At 57.0% G+C, this 22,755-nt stretch overlaps 11 protein-coding genes across 11 annotated transcripts; 4 read left to right on the top strand and 7 right to left on the bottom strand.

Moving 5' to 3' along the window:
• Positions 1-149: 149 nt before the first annotated feature.
• On the bottom strand, positions 150-2,153 carry F5144DRAFT_543323 (uncharacterized protein; the record flags this gene model as incomplete). The annotated part of the gene is made up of 2 exons (XM_066787237.1): positions 150-497; positions 654-2,153. 2 exons carry the CDS (start codon positions 2,151-2,153, stop codon positions 150-152), a joined length of 1,848 nt encoding a protein of 615 aa, XP_066648534.1.
• A 1,152-nt stretch (positions 2,154-3,305) lies between these two features.
• On the bottom strand, positions 3,306-4,595 carry F5144DRAFT_38442 (uncharacterized protein). The gene is made up of 2 exons (XM_066784645.1): positions 4,358-4,595; positions 3,306-4,297 (listed from the first exon to the last, which is right to left on the bottom strand). The coding sequence occupies exons 1-2, from the start codon at positions 4,390-4,392 to the stop codon at positions 3,403-3,405; spliced, it is 930 nt and encodes a 309-aa protein (XP_066648533.1). The 5' UTR covers positions 4,393-4,595; the 3' UTR covers positions 3,306-3,402.
• F5144DRAFT_38383 (uncharacterized protein) lies at positions 4,356-5,143 on the top strand. Its single transcript, XM_066784639.1, has one exon. It carries the CDS (start codon positions 4,547-4,549, stop codon positions 5,009-5,011), a length of 465 nt encoding a protein of 154 aa, XP_066648532.1. The 5' UTR covers positions 4,356-4,546; the 3' UTR covers positions 5,012-5,143.
• Positions 5,144-5,750: 607 nt separating this feature from the next.
• Positions 5,751-7,500, top strand: F5144DRAFT_38447 (uncharacterized protein). The gene is made up of 2 exons (XM_066784646.1): positions 5,751-6,580; positions 6,643-7,500. The coding sequence occupies exons 1-2, from the start codon at positions 5,882-5,884 to the stop codon at positions 7,243-7,245; spliced, it is 1,302 nt and encodes a 433-aa protein (XP_066648531.1). The 5' UTR covers positions 5,751-5,881; the 3' UTR covers positions 7,246-7,500.
• F5144DRAFT_38341 (putative pyroglutamyl peptidase type I) lies at positions 7,238-8,834 on the bottom strand. The gene is made up of 4 exons (XM_066784635.1): positions 8,630-8,834; positions 8,028-8,399; positions 7,875-7,919; positions 7,238-7,793 (listed from the first exon to the last, which is right to left on the bottom strand). Exons 1-4 carry the CDS (start codon positions 8,693-8,695, stop codon positions 7,524-7,526), a joined length of 753 nt encoding a protein of 250 aa, XP_066648530.1. The 5' UTR covers positions 8,696-8,834; the 3' UTR covers positions 7,238-7,523.
• A 1,119-nt stretch (positions 8,835-9,953) lies between these two features.
• Positions 9,954-11,659, bottom strand: F5144DRAFT_38329 (glycosyltransferase family 17 protein). The gene is made up of 2 exons (XM_066784632.1): positions 11,415-11,659; positions 9,954-11,346 (listed from the first exon to the last, which is right to left on the bottom strand). The coding sequence occupies exon 2, from the start codon at positions 11,183-11,185 to the stop codon at positions 10,109-10,111; it is 1,077 nt and encodes a 358-aa protein (XP_066648529.1). The 5' UTR covers positions 11,186-11,346; positions 11,415-11,659; the 3' UTR covers positions 9,954-10,108.
• A 476-nt stretch (positions 11,660-12,135) lies between these two features.
• F5144DRAFT_597715 (uncharacterized protein) lies at positions 12,136-12,924 on the top strand (the record flags this gene model as incomplete). Its single annotated transcript, XM_066790892.1, has 2 exons — positions 12,136-12,166; positions 12,254-12,924. 2 exons carry the CDS (start codon positions 12,136-12,138, stop codon positions 12,922-12,924), a joined length of 702 nt encoding a protein of 233 aa, XP_066648528.1.
• Positions 12,842-15,165, bottom strand: F5144DRAFT_555659 (ERCC4 domain-containing protein). Its single transcript, XM_066787923.1, has one exon. It carries the CDS (start codon positions 14,870-14,872, stop codon positions 13,070-13,072), a length of 1,803 nt encoding a protein of 600 aa, XP_066648527.1. The 5' UTR covers positions 14,873-15,165; the 3' UTR covers positions 12,842-13,069.
• Positions 15,166-15,329: 164 nt separating this feature from the next.
• Positions 15,330-17,898, top strand: F5144DRAFT_608237 (uncharacterized protein; the record flags this gene model as incomplete). The annotated part of the gene is made up of 3 exons (XM_066791584.1): positions 15,330-16,469; positions 16,519-17,343; positions 17,380-17,898. The coding sequence occupies exons 1-3, from the start codon at positions 15,693-15,695 to the stop codon at positions 17,896-17,898; spliced, it is 2,121 nt and encodes a 706-aa protein (XP_066648526.1). The 5' UTR covers positions 15,330-15,692.
• A 654-nt stretch (positions 17,899-18,552) lies between these two features.
• On the bottom strand, positions 18,553-20,354 carry F5144DRAFT_38201 (S-adenosyl-L-methionine-dependent methyltransferase). The gene is made up of 6 exons (XM_066784622.1): positions 20,134-20,354; positions 20,051-20,064; positions 19,962-19,981; positions 19,771-19,880; positions 19,380-19,711; positions 18,553-19,324 (listed from the first exon to the last, which is right to left on the bottom strand). The coding sequence occupies exons 1-6, from the start codon at positions 20,214-20,216 to the stop codon at positions 18,846-18,848; spliced, it is 1,038 nt and encodes a 345-aa protein (XP_066648525.1). The 5' UTR covers positions 20,217-20,354; the 3' UTR covers positions 18,553-18,845.
• A 266-nt stretch (positions 20,355-20,620) lies between these two features.
• F5144DRAFT_555652 (Mob1/phocein) lies at positions 20,621-22,680 on the bottom strand. Its single transcript, XM_066787922.1, has 4 exons — positions 22,308-22,680; positions 21,775-22,139; positions 21,613-21,724; positions 20,621-21,557 (listed from the first exon to the last, which is right to left on the bottom strand). Exons 1-4 carry the CDS (start codon positions 22,328-22,330, stop codon positions 21,017-21,019), a joined length of 1,041 nt encoding a protein of 346 aa, XP_066648524.1. The 5' UTR covers positions 22,331-22,680; the 3' UTR covers positions 20,621-21,016.
• Positions 22,681-22,755: the final 75 nt, after the last annotated feature.

Genomic DNA, 22,755 nt, shown 5'->3' with positions numbered 1-22,755 from the left:
ACTTTTATTTTTCATTTTTATTTATTTTTTACTTTTAACTAACTTTGATTACTTCTATTAATTCGACCATCTAACGCTGTTAATGTATCCAAAATGCATATCACCTGCGCCGTTTCTCTACAACCTTCGACTTCTCATCTCACAGCACCCTACCAGGACTCAGTCTCATCATACTCGGGAGGATCCCCCCATTCAGCGATCTCCGGACTCCCCTCTTTAGACGCCGGCTTCTCCATAGCCCAGGTCCACGTCGGCGTAGGGACAAAAGGCGAAGACGCAGCCGAAGAAGCCCCACCACCATCATCACCGTCACTAACACAATTCAGCGGCCCCACCTGTGCTTGCCCCCAGCTAGCCACACCATCATCTACCCCCTGTGGCGTGGTCGGCTCCGGCACGTCGTCCTCGAGCGGGGGAGGCGGCCCCTGGGCCAGCCGGCAGGGATACCAGAACTGCAGGGGATCATCCCCGCAGAGCTTCTTCTCGAGGAACAACGCCTCCGCAAACAGCCCCATATCCGTCAGCAACGAGATCACATCATACCCCTTCCCATCCTGCACCCCCCCCTCCTCCACCTCCACCAACCGTCCCACCACCGCCCACCACCTCTCAGTACTCGCATCCCTGGCAAACCTAAAAAACCCCAAACACACCTGCACCCACGTGGCCACCCACGCGGGCTCCAACGACCCCGGCGCTTCCCGAAACTCCACCGTCGCGGCCGGCTTCGACTCGTCCGCGACGCCCGCCCCGCGGTAGCTCTGCAGGTTGTAGTTGCCGCGCGGGTAGAAGCTCGTCCCGTCGGGTGGCTCGAACAGCCCCGCCACCTCGGCGTGGTTGCGGCAGGCCAGCAGGTGGGCCACGCCTGCCCGGATGCCCACGCCCAGGCCGCGGCCGGCGAGGCGGGTGGGGTGCGGGTGGATGGCAGTTTTGGCGGGGTTGATGGTGTCGAAGCGGGCTTGGGCGCAGGGGGGGATGGTGTTGGTGCGGTGGGTGGGGAGGGGCGGGTGTGTTGGGTGGAGGCGGGGGAGGTGGGAGGAGGAGAGGGAGGTGGGGGGGAGTGGGCTGATGGAGGGGGGTGGGGTGGGTGGTGGTGGCGGGAGGGGGAGTTCGTGGGTGCGCAGGTTGTGCTGGGAGTCGAGGTAGTGGTGGAGTTGGACGCCGTGCGCGAGGCGGGAGCAGAAGCTGATGGGTGGGGCGTACTCGCTGAGGCTGCGTTCGGGTGGGAAGACCTGGGCCATGAAGCCGTCTGCGGCCCACATCAGGGCTGCCGCGCGCTTGAAGATCCCGAGTGGGTGCCTGGCCATGCGGACCGCTACCCTTTTTGGTTGGACACCCCCCTCCGCTTGGACACCCCCCTCCGCTTGGGCCCCTTCTGGTTGGACACCCCCCTCCGCCTCGGTGTGCCGGTCGTCCAAGAGATCGTCCTCGACTGATTCGATCCCTGCGCCCACATGGCAGTGGAACCCGGTGGTGAGGTTGACGCGCAGGCGGAAGCGGTCGATCAGGGCCTGGACCACCAGGAAGATATGGCGGTGGCTCTGGGGTCTGTCCCAGAGGGCGGGACTGGTGACCTCGAAGGCCAGGTGGCGGTACCCACGCACGCTAAAAAAGTCGTCGTGGACGGACCCATCCCGCGTGACCGTCCAGCCGCTGTACGTCATGCCGGGCTCGGGCATGACGTACATGTCGCGGTGTGATGGCGCGGCCGGTCTGCGCGACCGCTCGAGCTTGGCGCCTGGCACGCTGAGGATGGCCTGCTCGATGAGGCCGGTTGCCCACGAGCGCGGCGTCTTTGTGGGCTCCCCCACCTGCCCGTTGTCGCCCCCTTGGCGGTCCTCGCCCCCGTCGCGGCCCTCCCCGTGGCGACAGTCGTTTTCGTCGTCGGGCGTCCAGCCGTCGTAGGTGTCCTCGATGTAGTCGACGTCATCGGGGAGTACGAGTGCTGGGGGGAGGGCGCGTTCCTCTTCATCGTCGACGACGAGAGCCTCTGGATCTTGCCAGTCGTCGAGCCGAGAGTCCCTGTAGTAGAAGAGGAACTCAAGCTCGACGCCGAAGGAGAGCTCGCCGTCGTTGACCTCCTCGTAATCGGACGTTGCGTCCGAGGGTTTGTGTGCCATCGTAATGGCGGGTGAAATGAAGACGTTCTGCATTGTATAGGCTTTGCAGAAACGTCGAGGCGGTCGAGGTATATATCAGACAAGTCTGTTTGTCTGAAGAATGGCTTTGTGTCGTGGCGCTCTAACAAGCGGTATCCAGGCTTGTCTTTGTCGGTTTACTAATTTGAGCGCGAGAAAAGAGTAGGGTGGGACAAAGAGTGCTATTTACGACGATTGCGAGAAGATCTGGTGCTCAGACTTCAATGTCTTGCAATGTCGAAAGATGAAGGATGGAAAAATGAGAGAGAAATGGGGGGGACAAGCCAACTACTTAAGGCACTGCCTCAGGAAATCCGAGCCCTGGGTGATTAGGAAAACACTGATTTAGCTGGGTGATTAGAAAAAAGATGGAGAAGAGCGAGGGAAATGGGGGCAAGGCAACTCCTCAAGGTACTGGTTCAGCTGGGTGATTAGAAAAAGGATGAGAGAAGGAGAGAAATGAAGAGCGAGGGGAATGGGGGGGCAAGGCAACTCCTCGGGGCACTGGTTCACTTGGGTGATTAGGAAAAAGATGGGAAAAGGGGGGGCGGAAGGCAACTCCGGGCCTTAAGGCAACTCCCTGAGGTGACCCTTAAGGTAGCCTCTTCAGGAAACCCCTTCAGAAAACTCCTTCAGGAAACCCCTTCAGGTAACTCCTTAAGGTAACTCCTTAAGGCAACTCCAAGGTAACTCCTTAAGGTAACTCCTTAAGGTAACTCCCAGGTAACTCCTTAAGGCGCTGCTTCAGGAGGTCCGAGTCCTAGGTGACTATAATCATGGCCACGGGCCTGCAAGAACCTGCTGCTATTGTCAGCTCGTTCTAGAACCTCGGCAATGCTGGGATAAGGTTTGCTGCTCGCTGGTCAGATGCTGCGTGATCATGATAACAGTTTGGAGGTCTGTGTGTCACGCGTGACATGTCATGCATGGAGAATCTCCACCTTGTGTGTATTATTGTGAGTTTCGTCATAGTAACGTAACGATGCTGCGTTCTGGTGCCTTCCATGATCGAGTGGCCGCGTGATCGACCGCCAGCAGTTGAGCAGGCGCATGTTCCGAACTTCTATCATCCCTGTCGTCCATGTATAGCCTCGGCCTGGGCCTGTTCTGCGCATCGTCTGAACTTCTATCACCCCTGTCATCCCATGTATAACCTGGGCCTGGGCCTGTTCTGCGCATCTCTGATCTCCTGCGATGAGTCCAATGACCCTCAATAATTGTCCTTCCTCTCCCTTCCACTCCCCCGCCCGTGTGCTGGAGGCTCTCAAGACAGGTCGAGATACGAAACTTCATTCAGATCCCTCACGGGTGAGATAATATCCACCTCATCCTTATCCGACTCGACCTCCTCTTTATCCCTCCTCGACACGGGCGGTGGTGAGGGGGTGTGGCCCATAGCTGACGCATGGGGACAGGGGCCCTCGCCGACGGTGGCGCGGTGGCTGTGGAAGGTGCACTGACGGAAGCCGAACATGCGCTCGCCACTGCGCAGGCCGTTGGCAGGCAGGCGGAGTTGGGGGTTCTTGATGCGCACGTCGGCGCGGCTCTGGGCCATCTTGTGCAGGTGCATGGTGTAGTCGCTGTTGAGCTCCGGGTAGAGGACGAACAGCTTGTCGGCGTCGAGACGGGCGCCGGGCTTGTCGGCACCTCCGTGCAGGGTCCAGGCGAGCATGGCCACGGCCCACTTGCGTAGGCGCACGGCGTACTGGGGGTCGCACTCGGCGAAGAGGAAGGACAGGAAGCGCGGCGACATGTCCCAGTCGAAACGCAGATACATGTCCTGGAGGGCGTCCATGGCGGCGTCCTGAAGACTCGGGAGGTCGATGATGGCGGCAAAGAGGTGCAGGCGGACGATGTTGGTGCGGAGGATGCGGAACTTGTCCGGGCACGCCGTCTGAAGGGCGCCGTCGATGAAGGTAGGGAATCGGCGTCGTTGGTAGAGCCAGAGAACAAATATCTCGAACATATCGGGCGCCTCGTTTGGGAGCCAGAGGACTGAATCCTCATCATCATCCTCGTCATCTTCTTCCGAACTTGAGGGAATTGCTTCGATATGGCCTTGGAAAAACTCGCAGCTTTCGCTCAGCAGGTTCCTGTGTATTGTGAACTCTCGCTGTTCCTCCCCGACTAGGACCTTCACAACTTCGCACCCCTCGAAGCTACCACGGACCGGCATGTTAATTGGTCTCTCTTGGATAAGGGTTGCTTGGGGTACTCACGAGCCGACCACTGTCTTGCTTGCACTCCACCTCATCGTGTGCTTTGCTGTCGATTATGGACCACTAGGATGTGGTTTTTTTTTTATCTTTTTTAATAGCCGCTCAGCAGCAAAAAGGTGGCGATGGCTCGATGGCCGTGTAAGAAAAATGTAGAAAACGAGCGAAGGGAAAGTCAAAAGAGAGTGAAGGATGGTTTACATGAGACGTCCATGTCCCCCTACGAGATGGCGCCCGTTTTTAGTTATGACTATTCCGCTGCCGTCCGTCTCAGTGCTACCGCTCGCGCGACATATCCGGCAAGCTGGGCCGGAGAGTAGTATTAAAATGCGAAGCGAGTCGCGACTTGTCTATGGTACGGGCCCCTGTGTTTCGTTTCGACCCCCCTGTGGCGGAATCTGGGACGACGCCATGGATCCCCCACGAACAAGGGGGTGTCTGAGCTTCAGTTTAGAGAACCCCTCGATCTTGGCGGGTGAGCAACCCGTTTGGGCTGTTTCCTTTGGCCTTTTAGGCTTTGGTTACCCCTTTGGGATAGTCCATGGTTGCTGGCCGTTTGTGTATCCACCTGGCTGCCACGATTTGTTTCGAGCTTCCTCTGATGGAAACGAGATGTCATATTCCATTGAGAATATAGGCTGGGGTCCAAGGCGTTGACATATCGGCGTGCCGGGTCGAGCCGGGCGAGCCGGGATCTTGAGGATCACTCGAGTTTCGGAGAATTGTCATCGCGACGTAGACCACTCTGTCGAAAGTCAGTGGCCGTTTCCGGTTTTCCGATATAAGAGTATCCTGTATTCTTACTAAAAAATGCAAAAATTTCTCGGCGCTGTCGCAATGGCAATTTTTCGGATTTCGGATTGCAGTTCAAACGCCAATCGGCATTGCAGCGCGGATTGAATGGCTTGAGGTTCGAGTTCATGAGAGGGTTAGGGTTTCCATTGCCCGACTCGCCAACCAACATTATTCAGCATGCGGTGCATCGGTTTCGAAATTGCGCCATTCATCCGAAGCCGATTTCCAAACTCTTCCAAAAACCCACAACAACCAACCCAGCAACTCCGATTAAACCCCGCCGGCGATGGCCGTTACATACACATACACTAACTGCCTACAGATTAGCCTGCGGGGTATCTTTTTTCCCTACTACACAAGATGAAACGACATTCCCCCGCCAGCAGTGCTGCTTATTCATCTCAAGATGCACCAAGATCAAGCATCGATGGTTGTTCGAGAAGGCTCACAGCCTCAAGTATTGCCACTGACTAAAGATCGAGAACTATATAAACTAAAACAAAGTCCTGGTATTGTTCTTGTCGAAGTTTCTCATCATCAAACCGTGAACTCGCATCCTGAGCTGTGATTGTGGAGGACAACCCCCCCCTCTCTTGGCGCCTTCCTATCTACAACTGCTACTCTGCTTCGACTCCTTCGACATCGCCAACAACTGACCCTTGGGTTGTCTCATTTTTCTGACCGCTACACAACACCGTGACACACCTCTCTTGGAAACCTTTCGTAGCCAAGATGACGGTCAAGAAGCTCACCGCAAGCACCCCGGCGGCTGGTGCCCCCTTTTACACCCCCACCCAGACACCCCCGGCCGGAACGGCCCTCGACACCAGCGCCGAGGTGCCCACGCTCTTCACGCCCATCACGCTCCGGGGCATGACCCTCCAGAACCGCTTCGCCGTCAGCCCCATGTGCATGTACTCGGCTGACGACGGCCACCTCACCGACTGGCACCTGGTGCACCTGGGCGCCTTCGCCCTGCGCGGCGCCGCCCTGACCATCGTCGAGGCCACCGCCGTGACCGCCAACGGCCGTATCTCGCCCGAGGACAGCGGCCTGTGGCAGGACAGCCAGATCGCCCCGCTGAAGCGCATCGTCGACTTTGTGCACTCGCAGGGCCAGAAGATCGGCATCCAGCTGGCCCACGCCGGCCGCAAGGCGAGCACCCTCGGGCCCTGGCACGTCACCCCGACGCGCCACGAGATCGCCACGCCCGAGGTCGGCGGCTGGCCCGACAACCTGTGGGCGCCGAGCGCCATCCCCTGGGACGAGGGGTACCCGACGCCCCACGAGATGACGGTGGCCCAGATCGAGGGGCTGGTCCAGAGCTTCGCCGATGCGGCGCGCCGTGCCGTGGAGGCAGGCGTCGACACCATCGAGATCCACGGCGCCCACGGCTACCTCATCTCCGAGTTCCTCTCGCCCATCACCAACGTAAGCCCCCCCTTTCCCCCAAACAAACCAAAAAGAAAAACACCACTAACCCCCTACCCCAGCAACGCACCGACACCTACGGCGGCAGCTTCACCAACCGCACCCGCCTCCTGGTCAACACCATCACCGCCATCCGCGCCGTCATCCCCGCCACCATGCCCCTCCTGCTCCGCATCTCCACCACCGAATGGATGGAGCACTCTGGCCAACCCTCCTGGGACCTGGCCCAAAGCCAACAACTCGCGGCCCTCCTCCCCGACCTCGGCGTCGACCTGCTGGACGTCAGCTCCGGTGGCAACAACCCCGCCCAGCAGATCAAGGTGCACCCGTACTACCAGGTGGATCTGGCGGGGGCGATCCGCGCGGCGCTAAGGGCGAAGGGGGAGGAGAGGTTGGCGATTGGGGCGGTGGGCATGGTCAGCACGGCGGAGATGGCGAGGGGGTTGGTGCAGGCGGATGGGACGCTGGTGGGTAAGGACAATGGGGAGGGGACGGTGGAGGTGGATGCTGAGCATGGGACGAAGGCGAAGGCGGATTTGGTGCTGGTAGCGAGGCAGTTTTTGAGGGAGCCCGAGTTTGTGTTGAAGACGGCGACGTTGTTGGGGGTGAAGGTGCAGGGGCCGGTGCAGTACCACCGGGCGCCGTTTAAGAGGGAGAGGTTGTAGAGGGGGGGGGGGTGGTGTTGTGTAGAGGCGTTGGGTTGGTGGAATAGACCATTGCTGGTGTTTGGTGTTTGAGGGTGGAGGTAGAAAGAGTAGAAGGGGGTAGAGCGGTGATTTAGAGTTGATATCAAAGACTACCGCTGGCGAGACATGCCAGATATTCCATTCCTGCTATGATTTACCCAGAGCCATAATAGCCCATATCCCAAATATGCCACGCTGACAACCTAGACCCAAACAGTCCCAACGCCAACCCGCTGTAGGAGGAATGAAAGAACATCTCAGTTCGCTGCATCTGCAGCCGTATCTGCAGCCGCGCCCGCCTTCTCCTTCTCCCTCTTCGCCATCTCACTCTCCACCACGGACCGCACCAACTGCAGCAGCAGCTCCCGCCCCGTAGCAATGCTATGTTCCGACGCGTCACTAGGCACGTGTAGGAAGAGGACCCTCCTCCGCTCCCCGGCCCGCTCCAAATGCGCTAGGCTCGAGAAGTAGATGAAGTCGCATAGGTAATGCCCAGCGTCCTCCGAGATCCTCAGGTCCATGTGTTTCTACCCAGCGTCAGCATCCCCGGACCATGCCACCAACTTGCCAAAAGCCAAAGTGGCCTAGAAAAGAAAAGGGTAACATACCGGCGAATACCCCCTCCACCTCGCAAGTACATCCTCCACATCCACCTCCGTCTCCAACTCCCCCGGCAACCCCTCCCAAAACCCCCCCTCCCCACCACCACCACCACCACCCTCACCCCCACCCTCACCCTCACCCAACAACTCCCCATCCACATCCGGCATCGCATACCCATCCCGATGCCCCCTTCTCTCAATGCTATAAAACAGCCTCGGCCCCGCCATGCCCACATGAATCGCCGCATCAATCCGCTGCCCACCCCCCTCAACCCCATCACCACCACCACCCTCACCACCCTCCCCAAGACTCCACAACTCCGGCACGAGCGCGCGCACCGTCTTGTAATTGACGCGGATCGGGGCGGGGTGCACGAGCAGGCGGACGGGGGGGAGGATGGGTTTTTCGTGGGGTGGGGGTGGTGCTGATGGAGTGTGGGGGAAGGCTTTGGCGCGGAGGGGGGGGAGGTGGGTGGGCAGGGAGTGGGCGATTTCCCAGGAGGGGTTGATCGGGTAGTCGCGTTTGAAGGGCTGGGTTGGGGGTTAGTTGGGGGATGGTTTGGTTGTGGTTGTTTTGTTGTTGTTTTTTTTGGTTGGGAGGGGGGGGGGAGGGGGGTGGGGAGGATGAGGTTAAGGTTGAAGGGTGGTGGAAGGGGAGTGGCGATGTTTGGTTGTGGTGTTTGTTGCTTGGGGATGGTGTATAACTGGGTCTAGCCGAGGCTTCTCCAATGCAGAGTGTGGTGGAATGGGAGCAGACTTACTCCGAACCCAGTAATCAACACCGTAAAGGGTTGCTCTTCTGAGCGGTCTGGGGCGGCAGATCCCATGGTGATGAATGCGTCCGGTCAAGCCGTGTATCACGATACTTGGTGTTGCTGTTGCACCGAGGTTGTTTGGTTGGTTCAGTGGGAGGGTGGCTGTTTGAAACCTCCGCAACGGCCTCTTATAAGAGGGACCTGGAGGCGCTGTGAATTGGAATTGGGGATTTGGAGTGGATATCACTGCACTGCTCCTGCGTTTGAGGGGTAACCAGTGCGGAGAACGGAAGCCACTATCATGGCAGCGAATGCCCTTGATTGGCGGCCCTTCCGCTTCCATCTCTTTTCATGGACCGGCTTCAACCGCCCGAGACCCTCTTGCTCCTCGCGCTGCAAACGGCAGTGTGTATCTTGCTTATGACTGGCCACCCAAAACGTCATACGGTAACTTGCAGACGGCGCCAGCAATTTTGGCTTGCTTTTGCTCATGTGATACTACGTGTAAGCCAACTGCCAACCGCCAACTCTCGTCGTGATCCAGAGATACCCAACCCGGGTGAGCCTGACACGGGCCGGGCCGGTATGCACCATCCGCGGCCCCGGATCCGACTTCGGCCGACCGCAGTTGGTTACCCACTATATTTTGCATAGATGGGATGAATCCTCCCGCGGCTCTGCACCTTGTTGATCTCCGCTTACACATCCGGAGTCGACGCGGTACTCGAGCCGTTGAAGGAGCGGGTAAAAGGATTCCGATATATGTGATATATGTCTCAGAGATCCCCTCGAACCACCCGGTCGATACCTCGAAGAAATGCCCTCGCAGTCCGAAGTTGGTGTGACCTTCCAAATGGATCGCCAAGCGGTGTCACGGCCACATGCAACGATCCAGGATTGCTGTGCGAGCCTCGGCGATGTAGGAAACGGCCAATGATGGTGAGCTGCCACGACTGCTTACCAAGAGTAACGGGCGGGCCCCGGTCTGATCCGCCCCGCATGCCAATGTTCGAGGCTTGTTTTGAAGTACACGGTTATGGCGTGTGCAGGTTGCCGTCTAAGTGAGCTATTGTGGATAACAAAGGACATTGCTAGTCTAGGGCCATATCCACTGGGGCTTGGATGAGAAGGTTGGCCCCAAAAGCCGGGAGTGGGTTCACGTCGGCGGGATGACATCCCTTGATGATCCTCCTCGTCAACCCTTCTCTCAACATATTATGCATTCGTAGCATGAAAATACAGGGGGTATCGAACCCATCTACATGCCTGTTGAAGCGTCAGCACAACCTCGTGGCGGTGTAACAGCTCCGCGAGGAATAACCACCAAATACATAACCTATCCGCCTCGGTTCCCGTGCGCCTTTGTGCCTCCGTGCTCATCACGTTTTTGTAACCACCTCGAACTGACCGTTCCAACCACCCACGGGTATAATAAACATCATCCACTCCAACGCCAGTTATCCCCCGCCATCCTCCCCCCCCATCCTACCCTTCAACATCCGTGAACCCCGCCGTCGGTCCGTCCCGATCAAGCATATACCCAAAACGCTCCTTATTCTCCAGCAAAAACCGCGGCACGTCCCGATTCTCCTCGACGCGGTCATACACCTCGCCCTTGCGATCCCACAAATCCTTGCCCCTCCTGATATAATCCACGATCCGGCGCTCGTCGCGGAACTTCTTCGCGTTCATGCTGGTATGCGAAAAGGCGGCCATCTTGCCCAGCAACTCCGCAACCGTCTCAAAACACGACGAGCAGTGCCAGCTCGCGTTGGACAGCACACCCTTCTCCCACTCGCGGAAGGGCCACATGCCGCCGTCGGCGATGCGCAGGTCGTTGGGCCGCAGCGTCTTGAGCATCCCCTGGTAGAAGGTCGCCTGCGGGTGCGGCCACTCGGGCCCGCGGTGCAGCCATTGGAAGGAATAGTAGTAGAAGCGTGATGAGAGGGTGAGTCGCCGTGGGAACGCGCACGCCCGCAGCACTCGGAGTGTTTCTGGTCGGGGTACCTCGTCCACGTCGGATACCACGAGCACGTCGCCGTGCTGGGGGGCCTGCCGGCCGCTGAGGCGGGGGAAGACTTGTGTGAGCATGCTGTTGCGCTGCAGGTCTTCCATGTCCCAGGTGGTGCGGGGCTTGAAGTCGGGCGGGTATTGGATTTCGTGGTAGATGATCTTGGAGTGGTAGGGCTTGAAGTCGGGGAGGTAGCGCTTCAGGGTCAGGGGTTTGGCGTGGTTGGTGAAGGTCTTGCTGCCCTCGACGATGACGAAATAATCGACCTCGTCCCAGGTGCTGTTGAGACGGACCTCGAGGTGGTCGAGCTCGGTGTTGAACATCATGAGGTCATAGACCTTGCGCGGCTTGCTCGGGTCCTTGGGACGGAAGGGCTTCCAGCCGTATTGGCGGCACATGTCGAGAGGGTTGTCATCGCGGGAAGCCCAGGTAGGGGCTAGCGGGTTGCTGTCATTGCCGTTACTGTGGGCGACGCTAAGAACTAACCAGATGACGCCGAGCACAGCGGTTACCCGTACCCAGCGCCATAGCTGCCGCGTCCTTCGCGACATGGTGAATTGGTGATCATGGGAGGGGGAATTTGGGGATTTGGGAAGAGGATTGGGGAGAGGAATATGAATGCGGCGAGCGTCATCTGTTGTATCTTCTAGTCAGCACAGAGGAGCTTGCCCTTGTCACGAAACAAGTTGGTGCCTGCCACCCTGTTGTGAAGCTACACCCATGATTGGCTTAGTATGTACAAACAGCACCGTGTCACACTGTTGGGCGTTAGTAAGTTACCTTCCGCATCGGGCCACGTCGCCGTCGATCTCTGGGTCTGATCGCAGGAGTCTGGTAGCCAGGATACATGTGTCTCCATAACTGTCGTGGAAGCCATGTTTCAGCATGGATCGGATATCGAGGTACCTAGGTTGTTAGCAAAAAGGGCAAGTCATACAGAACCCTAACCCGTGTTCTCTCCAAGTTGGCTCCCCATGGGCAAAAAGGCCGAGCTCCAAGTGTGAGTGCCGACGAAACCTTCGACTAGAAACGAAAAGAAAGCCATTGATCTACTATTTTTTAATTCGGGTTCTTTTATCTGATCTATGTTACTCGGGTTTCTTCATATCTCTGTCTTTTTTATAATCCTTTATCTCTTTCTATTTTCTTTCTTTCTTGTTTCCTTTTGGAGTTCGGCCTTTTTGTCCGGGAGGTGGTGATAGCGTTGATTGGAGTCGCGGGGTAGCTCGGAACCCCACCATGCCCGTCCGATGCCGAGCCCGACTACTCGGGCAGATACAGACAGACTAGACTAAAAAATAAGAGACATACACTGAGTTTCTCGGGATCAATTGAGGGCCAACTCCAGTCTCAATTGAGCGATTACCGGCGTATAAAAACTACAGAGCCGCTTACACCGCGCCAATCGTCCAAGATTTCAGCCCAAGGTCGCCGACCCAACCCCTCCATCACCCAATTACTCACCACTTGCTCATCTCACTTATCCCTCAACACCGTCACCATGTTTACCGGCATCGTCGAAGAGATAGGCAGTACGTCCCCCCTCTCCCTCCCCCACCACTGACCACCCTTGCCCTTACCCATCCCCATCATCTTCTAACCACCCTCTCCCCCCACAGCCGTCACGGTGCTCAACCCCTCCGACGCCACCGGCGGCACCTCCCTGACCATCACCCTCCCCCCCACCTCAACCCTCCTCACCGACTGCCACCTCGGCGACTCCATCGCCATCAACGGCGTGTGCCTCACCGTGACCACCTTCACCCCTCACCCTCCCTCCTTCACCGTCGGCATCGCCCCCGAAACCCTGCGCCTCACCAACCTCGGTTCCCTCACCGCCACCTCGCGCGTCAACCTCGAGCGGGCCGTGCGCGCCGACACGCGCATGGGGGGCCACTTCGTGCAGGGCCACGTAGACTGCACGGCGACGCTAGTCTCGCGGGTTCCCGACGGCAACGCGGTGACGCTGCGGCTGGCGCCGGCGCGGCGGGAGGCGCTGCGGTACGTGGTGCACAAGGGGTTCGTGGCGGTGGACGGGGCGAGCCTGACGGTGACGAGGGTGGATGATGAGGAGGGGTGGTGGGAGGTGATGCTGATTGCGTATACGCAGGAGCGGGTGGTGACGGCGGGGAAGAAGGTGGGGGAGACGGTCAATCTGGAGGTGGATATGACGGCGAAGTATGTGGAGAAGAGTTTGAAGGGGTATTTGGAGGGGTTGGGGGAGGGGAGTGGGGGGTTGTTGAAGAAGGTTTTGGAGGGGGCGGCTGCTGGGAAGGGGGGCGCTGCTTAGACTGTGCACTGAGTACTGAGTAACCGTGGGATTGTTCATTCATCCTTGGTTGGGGGGAGATAGGTAAAACAATATAATTACAGTTGTTTGTCTTCGGGTATCTATATTGAGGTTGATAAATGGGTCCGCGAGAGACTGATAAAACTCACATGTCTCCCCAAACCTCTGCTAGCTTCTGGCTCGCAGCCTTGGTCATCTTCTTCCGCCCCATGAGATGCCCCAGCCTGTTCGCGACCAGGTCCATCTTGCGTCGCCTCCCCTCCTCGCCAGAACCGCACTGCTCAAACGCCCTGACAAACTCATTCGGCGTTTTCCATACTTTCTGGATCTCGATCGCCTTCTCGCCCGTAACCTCCTTGGAACACATCAGCATCTTGAGAAACAAATCCCGCAGCGCCATGTTCTGGGATTTGGACGCCAGCGACGCAAACGCGGGATAGCTAATGTGGTGGCTGGCTGACGGCTGCGTCTCGCGGAGGTGCTTCAGCAGGGGGAGGTAGTTCTTCGTCGTGAGCACCCTGGTCGGTATCACGTCAAGTGTCTTGCCCTCGTACACCGATTTGAGCATTTTGGTCATAGAAGCCAGATAGCGGATCGTGTCGTCCATTTTTTGCGTCTGCTTTAGAAAGTAGCCGTTAACTACTTGCATCGACGCCATGGCTGACTGGACCGCTTCTTCGTATTTCTGAAAGTGCGTGGAATCCATGCTGATCTCCTCCACCACGTACACGACGTTCTTCATGCCGGACCGCTTGAGACGGAACTTTTGTTCATGGAAACGGCCGTCTCGGAGTGAGCCGAGGAGGTCATCCAACCTCTTCCGCTCGACGATCCAGTCGAGAACCACCTCGTCGCCTTCCGCGCCCTGTTGAGCTAGCCAGCCCGCCTGCCTGCATCGGGCGACCCACAGGGCGTCGCCCAGCTCCAGGGCGCGCACAATGGGCTTTACCCCTCGCTTTGCGAGCTCCTCTTGGATGTAGTCACGGTCCGTTTTGGCCCTGACCTCTCGGTTATCTAGGATCAACTCCACCGTAAATGTGCCGGGGGCAAGCCTGATCGGTGTGAACGAGGGCAACCCCGCATCGTCGGGCACGACGGTTCCATCTGCCACTACGTCTCCAAACTCGGTAGCCCTCTGTGGCTGAGGAACAACGTGGTCGTCGTCATCGTCGTCGTCGTCAAGGCTAATGGGCTCAGCAAATGTTGATCGAGCACTTGCACGAGCAGTTGTGGGTGGCGCGGCCTGTCTGCTGGGCCCGGCAGACGACGCAACGGTTGGGTTTTCGTTGGCGGTGCTGCCCTTGGGGACGGTCGTCTCCCGGATCCTTTTAGCCACCTCCCACCCCTCATCCGTGAGAGCATATCTCTTTAGGGGCCGCCCACGCTCATACACTAATTCCTTTTGGAGCAGCGTTTTCATCGAATTCCAGGCCGTGTAGAATTTAGTAGGGTCACTCGGCGCTGAGAACGACGAGTCGCAGTGCGGCTGAGCCTCTTCGATCAAGTCGGCCTTGGGCATCCCCACCGTCTCCTGCCCTGGTTTCGAGAGAGCCACCACCAGCGCATACGCCCCAGACCGGTAGGCGGGTACGTATGCCTTTGCCTTCTTGGGCTTCTTGGCCGGGCGTACAGGCTCTTCCTCTCCGTCCTCTTGAGCTACTGTTGGTTGGTTGGCTCGTTTCTTGGAGCTCGGATGAGGGGGCATGCGCACGCCGTTTTCCTCGCAGTGCGCCCTGAGCTTCTCGGTTAGCCGCTCGCATAGTTTCGGCCCGAAGCCCTTCAGCTGCTGGAGCGATGAAGGGTGCTCAAAAGCGATGGGGCAGGCCTTGAGCGAGTCGTAGGCATGCTTGTAAGTGGTGACACCCTTTGAGTTGCGCTCCCGAGCCGTCTCCCACCATCCCTTGACCCACCCGAGAAGCAAAGGGTTCGCACACGTGTCCTGAGACATTGGGCGGTCCAGGTCAGGTATGGGCGCAATGACGGTGAACCCCAAAGCAAGCCAAAGACCGAAACAAGAAATTGAATAAATAAGCAAAAGGGGGCCAAGTCAACAGAAGTCAACGGAAGCGAGAGCGAGCCTCAGCAAATCGACCAAAATTAGACCAGAAAAAAAAAAGCAGTAAAGTGAGCAAGTTAAAGCAAGAGATTCGACCTCGATAGCGCTTCAAATTGCGATTCGTCAATGCATTGTGTGTTGTCCTGGTTTTTGCTCGGATGAGTTGTCGAGGTGGTAGTGAAAGAGAAGTCAATGAAACAGGCAGGCGTTCCTAGAGCGACGCGTTCCAAACGATAAACCAACAAGGTCGCCAAGAATGAGCACGCTTTCCCTATTAGGCTAGCTCCGATGTTCTACATTGCCAAGAGGTCCCTAAACCCCTACCTTGACCTCCCAAAGCACCCCAGCACCTAACAGCCCAGCGCGGGGCAGCTGTTCCTCAGGGCCTCCACCGCCGCTTTCAGTCTGACCTCTAAAACCACCACCCATCTCGTGTTCCTGACCTTCCCCCTTTCTCCTTCCTTCCTCGATTTACAGTTCGGGTCTAAAATCTGGGCTGTTCACCTCTCGAAATTGCGTCATCTCATCTTTGAATCTTACCACATCCCCAATCCCCCATTCTTCCTCGCCAATACCCCGCATCACCTTCCAAACTACCTACCTGAACCTAACTGCTGCTATTCCGAGCTCAGGTAGCACAGGTAGCACCCAACTCAACATCTACCTCCACACTCCCGGTCGGTACCTTGCAATATCGACACCGCCACCCAAGATGGAGAACCACGACAGGGCGATCCTAGAGGCTTCGGCTAAACACCCGATCGTGCCCCTCGAGAAGGGCAAGTTTTACACCTATGGCACCGCCGGTTTCCGCATGAAGGCCGATTTGCTCGAGGGCATTTCGTTCCGTGTTGGCCTCCTCGCCTCTCTCCGGAGTCGCAAGCTGAACGGTCAGGCCATCGGTGTTATGATTACCGCCAGCCACAACCCGGCTGCCGACAACGGTGTCAAGATCGTCGACCCCCTGGGCGAGATGCTCGAGCAGGACTGGGAGCGTTACGCTACCGCCCTAGTCAACGCCACAAGCGACGAGCAGCTTGTCGAAGTCTACAACAGGCTAGCTACGGACCTCAAGATCGACCTCAAGGCTTCCGCCAAGGTCGTCTACGGTCGGGACACGAGGCCCTCGGGACACAAGCTGGTCACGGCCCTCGCCGACGGTCTCGAGTCTACCAAGACCGAGTACGTCGACTTCAAGATCCTTACTACGCCCCAGCTGCACTACCTCGTACGGGCTACCAACAGCGAGGGCACACCGTTGTCATATGGCAAGGTCAGCGAGCTCGGATACTACGAGAAGCTTGCCGGGGCTTTTGTGCGCGCCATGAAGGGCAGGAGGATCAACGGGACTCTACAAGTGGACTGTGCCAACGGCGTTGGCGGCCCCAAGCTATCCGAGTTCCTCAAGCACATCCCCAAGGACAAGGTCAACTTTGATGTCAAGGTTGTCAACGACGATGTTCTCCGGCCTGAACTGCTCAACCTCGACGTACGTACCTTACTCCTTTTTGCATTGGACATTGCTAACCCCCATCTAGTGTGGTGCCGATTTCGTTAAAACGAAGCAGAGGGCCCCTCCCAACCCTAAACCCCAGCCCGGGCTCAGATCCTGCTCACTTGATGGTGACGCCGACCGGTTGATCTACTACTGGCAGGATCCTGAGGGAGGTTTCGTCATGTTGGACGGCGACCGCATCTCGTCGCTCGCCGCCTCCTTCATCGGTGGCCTCGTCGAGAGCGCCGGTCTCAAGGACGATCTGCGTATTGGTGTCGTGCAGACCGCCTATGCCAACGGCGCCAGCACAAACTACATCACCCAGCACCTGAAGTTGCCCGTCATCTGCACTCCGACTGGCGTGAAGCACCTCCACCACGTGGCTCAGGGCTTTGATATTGGAGTGTACTTCGAGGCCAACGGTCACGGCACCGTTCTCTTCTCCCCGGACGCCCTTAACTCCTTCAAGACCAAGGAGCCGCAATCGCCCGCCCAAAAAGACGCGCTCGATACTCTGGCCGCCCTGGGTGATCTGATCAACCAGACGGTCGGCGACGCCATCTCGGACGCGCTCATGGTCGAGGTCATCCTGGCTCACAAGAACTGGACGCTCCGCGACTGGGCCATGACGTATGCCGACCTCCCCAACCGGCTCGTGCGCGTCGAGGTGGGCAACAAGGACCTGTTTCAGACGACCGACGCCGAGCGGCGCCTGTCGGCCCCGGAGGGCGCACAAGACGAGATCGACCAGGCGGTCAAGAAGTACAAGGACGCGCGCTCCTTCGCCCGCGCCAGCGGCACCGAGAACGCCTGCCGCGTCTACGCCGAGGCCGCCAGCCGTTCCGAGGCCAACGAGCTTGCCGAGCGCGTTGCTAGGATCATTGAGCGCTACGGGACCCTCTAGGTCCGGGACCGAGCCGTTTCATCGTCGTCACCGCTGGAGCCGGACCCCATCCTCGCCACCACCATCACCACCCTCTCCGCGCTCCACGTCGACTTGCACATCGAGGGCAGTCCACGCCCCATCCTCACCCAAGACCGCAACCTCAACCGCAACCGCAGCGTCTCCTTGTTCTCCCCGCTGCGGCCTTCTCCGCGGCACCACCACCACCCGCACCACTCGCGGTTTGACCCGCTCGGCCGATACACTACTACCACCACCACTACTACTTCCGATAATTTTGTGTTTGAGATGGAGGAGGACATCCAGGAGAGGGAGCGTCTGCGCCTCGCCGGCGGCGTGCCCAAGTACATCAGCCCCGGCAGCAGCGGGGAGGTGTCGCCGGACTTGGCCTCCACGCCGTCTGATTCGATACTGGAGGCCTGGCATTCGAAGTTGAGGGAGGGGACGCCCAAGCTTGGGGATGGAGAGGAAAGGGAGAGAAATGGGACGGGAGAGGAGGTGTTGTTGGTGGGGAGTTAGGAGGGTTGAGAGGAGAGGATAGGGAAGGTAGTCACTAGTTACTAGATTTGGTTGAGTTTAGCCAGAAAAAGAAAAGAGATGAAAAGGGGGGGTGGGGGAGGGAAGGTGCAAGAAAAAGAAAAGAATGGTGGAAAAGTTGAGGTTGAGGTTGAGACAAAAAAAAAAAAAAGAATCGGAGCGTTCTCGTCGTAGTTGTTTTGCATCTCTCTGCTTTAGTTGCTCTGCTCTGCGTCGTTTCTTGCCTGGTTTCCGTAGTTACCTAGGTGGCTTTCTTTTCGAGTTTTCGAGTAGACAGACGAAAGGGTGGTGGATATGGAAGGATGGGAGGATGAGAGGAAATGAGATGACAATCAATGATTGACGATGATTATGACGAAGACAATGAATGGCCTTTAGTCTCTACCGAGCGGGAAAAGAGAAAAGAAAAGTAGGGAGGTTAGCAAGCTTAACAACAATGTAGATAGGTAGGTGGCAGGGTACGTTTTCGGGGGGTGATGGGAATTAAAAACGAGACAAGGGATCAATCATGCAATATGTATCGTGCGCATGCGTGATGAGTGACGGGGCCGTCCATAGGGATGACATGCGCCAGGAGTATGGATAGACGCCAAATAACGAGGTCCCTCTAATATTTCTCCCACGCATACAAACGGGTATCCCTATTCATCAAGACACTCAATATCATGCACCAAAATACTCGTCACTGTCTCTTTTCCACTCTGTCTCTCCTCTGTCAGCCATGCAACGACGAAAAGCCCATAGAAACGCCATTTGACCCTTCTCTAGTGTGAAAACCAAAGCCCACCAATTGCCATAGTAAGCTAGCCAGCCCATCCCGCGCCGGTAGCCCTCCGGAGCCTTTTATTTTCACTCCTCTACCCTTGCCCTTGCCACATCAGCCAGCATCCCGCCCCCGCCACAGCATACTCCCGCCTGGAATGCGCTTACTAGCACATCTTGTACAGGCAGGTCCCGCCGGCCTGGCGGTTGGGGTCGGAAGTCTCGAGGCGGTACTCGACCTTGATGTCGAGGTCGCGCTTGTTCTTCTCGTTGGGGCGGTTGTGCAGGGCACACTCGACCTTCTCGCCTTGCTGGACGGTGAGGACGTCCTGCAGGTAGAAGACGGTCTGCTTCCAGTGGGTATACTTAGTGTGGGGGCCCGTTGAGAAGCGGATCGGCTTGTGGCAGGCCGTGAACTCGATGTCAAACCACGCTACTAGCGCGTGGATGAAGTCGTCGCGCCGCGCCGTCAGGTCGAACGGGCAGCTGAAGGCCAAGTCGGCCGTCTGAACCTTGTAAAGGTCGAGGGTCAGGACCGGGGTCGGGTCTGTTACGACCGCCTTCATCTCGACGGTGTCGACGAGGGGCTCTGAAAGGGCGGTATCCTTCAGAGGGCTGTAGTCAAAACCGTAGACGTTATCCCAGACTTTGGGGTGGTTAGTGGAAGTGGGAAGGAAACGTTGGGCAGGTGGAGAACGTACATCCGATCTTCTCCTCCTTGTAATCCCCGTCCTCTATTCCAGCGACAAAGATGGTAGCCTTGTCAGGGAAGATCAGGCCGTCCTTGTTCAAGTACGTGTCACGAGCGTACAGCACTGTGTCCAGCATGCTCTCGTACAGGAGGAAGTAGCCCATCCACTCGGAAATGATGATGTCGACCTTGGGGAACGGCATTTCGATCTCCTCCATCTTGCCCTGGATCAGTGTAATCTTGTCCGACAGGCCGTTGACCTTGACGATCTCGCGCGCCTTGAAGATGATGGTCGACATGTCGACTCCAATAACGTGCTTCGCGCCGGCCTTAGCGGCGAACCTGAAAGTGGTATATTAGCCCTGGTCTTACGGTCCTCGGGTGAGTGGGGAGCACCATACATGGAGAGAATGCCGGTGCCGCATCCTACATCCAGCACAATCTTGTCCTTGAAAATGTGCTTGTTTTGGACGATAGCGTTCATGTATGACCTTGTCCGAACCTCATCTTTCTGAAACGGCGCACGAGCGCAAGTTAGCCGGCCTTGTCTTTGCTTTCAAGGGGTGGTGGCGGAATAGCGAGAGGTACACACCAACATTTCCTCGTGGATGCCTTATCGAGGGGTCGCAACGGTTAGCCAAGAAGCCCGTGTTAGAACAAACAGCAGCAGATTCAGCTCACCATGGTGGTTATAGCTGGAGCAAAATAGTTAGCATTGGTATGCGACCGAGGATATCTGAAGACCAAAGGGAAAAGAAACATGCCTGTTGAAGTAGTGCTGCTCCGAGTGGTCGAGCGACTTAAGCTGCTTCTCAGCAACCTCGATTTCCATTCCCTCGCCGGCCATTTTGATGTGCAGGAAGAATTTGGAGGAGTGAAGGCGACCACGTTCAGGTAGGTAAAAGTGTAGTTAGGTATGGTCCTGAGATCCTCTAAGAAAAAAGAAGAAAGAAAAGACTAGGTAGGTAGGCAAAAAAAGTTGAGGATATGGGCAAGTCCGATGGGGTCTGGACTTGGGCATGTCTTTGCGCAGAGAATTTGGGTGGAAAATTCCAGGGCGGCCCGCTAATCGAATGTGGGGAATATTGCCCCGCAGTGTTGTCTTCAATTGTAAAACACGCCGCTTATGGAGGAAGGGGCGTCGTGCGTGTGAGGTGAGATTCCGATAAGCCGATAAGCAGGCGGGAGAGTATCAAGTTGGTTAAGTATATATCCAGACCCAAGGAGGATTGGATTCCCTCAAAGATGATACCGGCACAAAGACAGGCTTCGGCACAAGACAGGCTTGGCCACTAAACCTTAATTGTATGTATTATGAGACGATTTTGCCGACTAGGTCCTCTTACATGGCCCCAGGGAGGCGTATTCAGGGGACTAAAACCACCGAACCTTAATATGTGTTTATCCCACTTGGCGGCCAAGCAAACAGGCAAACAAATTGTGTTTGTCCTGTCTCAGAAGTGCAATACAATGTTTTGATAGCAGCCCCTAGATCATGTTCGCCTGATATCTGCCCGAAATCTACCAAAGACCAACCAAATTCATGAGATCCTGGCACAGGAACTCCAACCTATACCCAAACGCCAGATGATGCATACCGAATATCAACGCTGGCTACCTTAGAAAAACCAGGTACCTTTACCCTTCTCAAGCCATACCCGCCAGCTGCAACAACCGCGTGCCCACCTTCAGGTTGGCATACTCGTAGGCTTTGGACTCGGGTGGGAAGGTGCCGTTAGCAGCCCAGAGGTCGATCAGGGGCTGCATCGGCTCCAGTTCCTGCGGCTTGAGCATGTCCAGCGCCGTGGCCGTCAGCACAAAGTGGCTGAAGCAGCTGTTGAGCTGCTTCTCCAGGTTGAGGTGGTAGAAGGGCTCCACAAAATGCGCCCAGTACAGATGGGCATAGACGCGGAACATTTGCAGGAAAATGGTCTTGCAGATGCTGGCGAAATCCTTGGGAAACCCGCTACGCTTGCCGACCCACTCATCCGGGTTGGCAAGGAGAGCAGTATTGGCGATATTGGGGTTGTGGGAGAACGAGACCCCGGCGGCTTCGGTCGGGAAGATGTTGGTGTCGTCGACTTTGCTCGAAATCCATCGCTGCATCAGGGCGATGTACTCAATTGCCGGCAACTCGACGCGCTCATAACGATCACCGGATTTGTTGAGCCATGTGTAAGAGTGGTTTCTGCGGTGGAAAATCAGCACTTGGGTTAAATCGTAGCTCATCGGACGCAACTCACGGCCCAGCAGACATGCGGGGGCATGTGGTGGCGTTGCAGAGGTTCTTCCCGTTGGACTCCTTGGCGTACACAACATGGACAAAGTTCCATAGGTTGCGATAATGCTCAACCACTGCAGATGAAGTCAGCGATGAGGCGTGGAAAGAGAGGAACATTCATTACCGTGGTGGGCAATCCATTCGCCCTGCTCGACCGTCTTAGGTCTGCTGCTGAGCGTCATAAAGTTGCCCTTGACGATATGCTTCGCGTAAGCGGGGTTGAGCCAAATGGGCAGCGGTTGAGGAAGGCGATATGAGCTCAAGACCTCGTCGCCCGTGGACGCCATGCCGATGGTTTGAGAGAGCGCGGGCGATGCAGGGAGTGGCGGGAGCTTAGAGGCGGACAGGTTGCTCGCTGACAGGTTGCTTGACGACTTGCTCCTTTTGGAAAGGCCTCCATGCGAGTGGGTTGGGCCATCTTCGACTACAGGTGACACGGGGCTCTTCGCGCTGGCCTGCTTGCTGGACGTTCCCCTCAGCCGGGCATTGCTGGAAGGCGGGGTCAGCATCGTTGTTATACCTGCAAGTCGATGTCTCACGCCAGGAGCTACATGCGTAACTTCGGAGGCACATAAGTGGATAACCAGCTTGTCGACAGACTGTCTCCAAGATGGGGGTGGTCACTGTATAAGAAAGGCGGATCTGAAGACAACTTACATGCCGGAAAAGAGGTTAGACATTGCAATAGATGTCCTGGCGCTGAGCCTCTATCAAAAATGAGTGGGAGCCTTTGGTGAGAGGTTTGGAGAGCTGAGGTGGTTTTCGTCTTTGCTTTGCTTTTCGCAGCGGTTTCACCGGTGGTCGGTGTGCAGGGTAGGTAGATGTAGAGATAAGATGGAAGAAATAGGCCAGGCTCCAGATGTAGGATGAAACAGACTACCTAGGCTCGGTGATCACCCGCTCGGTAGTGCCGCTTGACACCACTTCCAAATTGGCAAGAATTGGGTTCAAGTTGCAAGTGACTCTGAGCCGGAGTGAACGCACACAAGTAGTGCCAGCACCGAAGTAAGAAAGGGGAAGGAAGGAACAGTGAAACTCGCTTGGCCAATCAATGCCAAGAAATCAGGGGTCCATGCTGCGTTGTTTCTTGGCACATGTTGGCAAG

The sequence above is a fragment of the Chaetomium tenue genome, assembly GCF_020726465.1.
Source record: "Chaetomium tenue strain MPI-SDFR-AT-0079 chromosome Unknown F5144scaffold_1, whole genome shotgun sequence".
In the NCBI taxonomy this organism is placed as follows: Eukaryota; Fungi; Ascomycota; class Sordariomycetes; order Sordariales; family Chaetomiaceae; genus Chaetomium; species Chaetomium tenue.
Note: the sequence above shows the minus strand (reverse complement) of the source record. Positions and strands in the feature narration are given on the sequence as shown.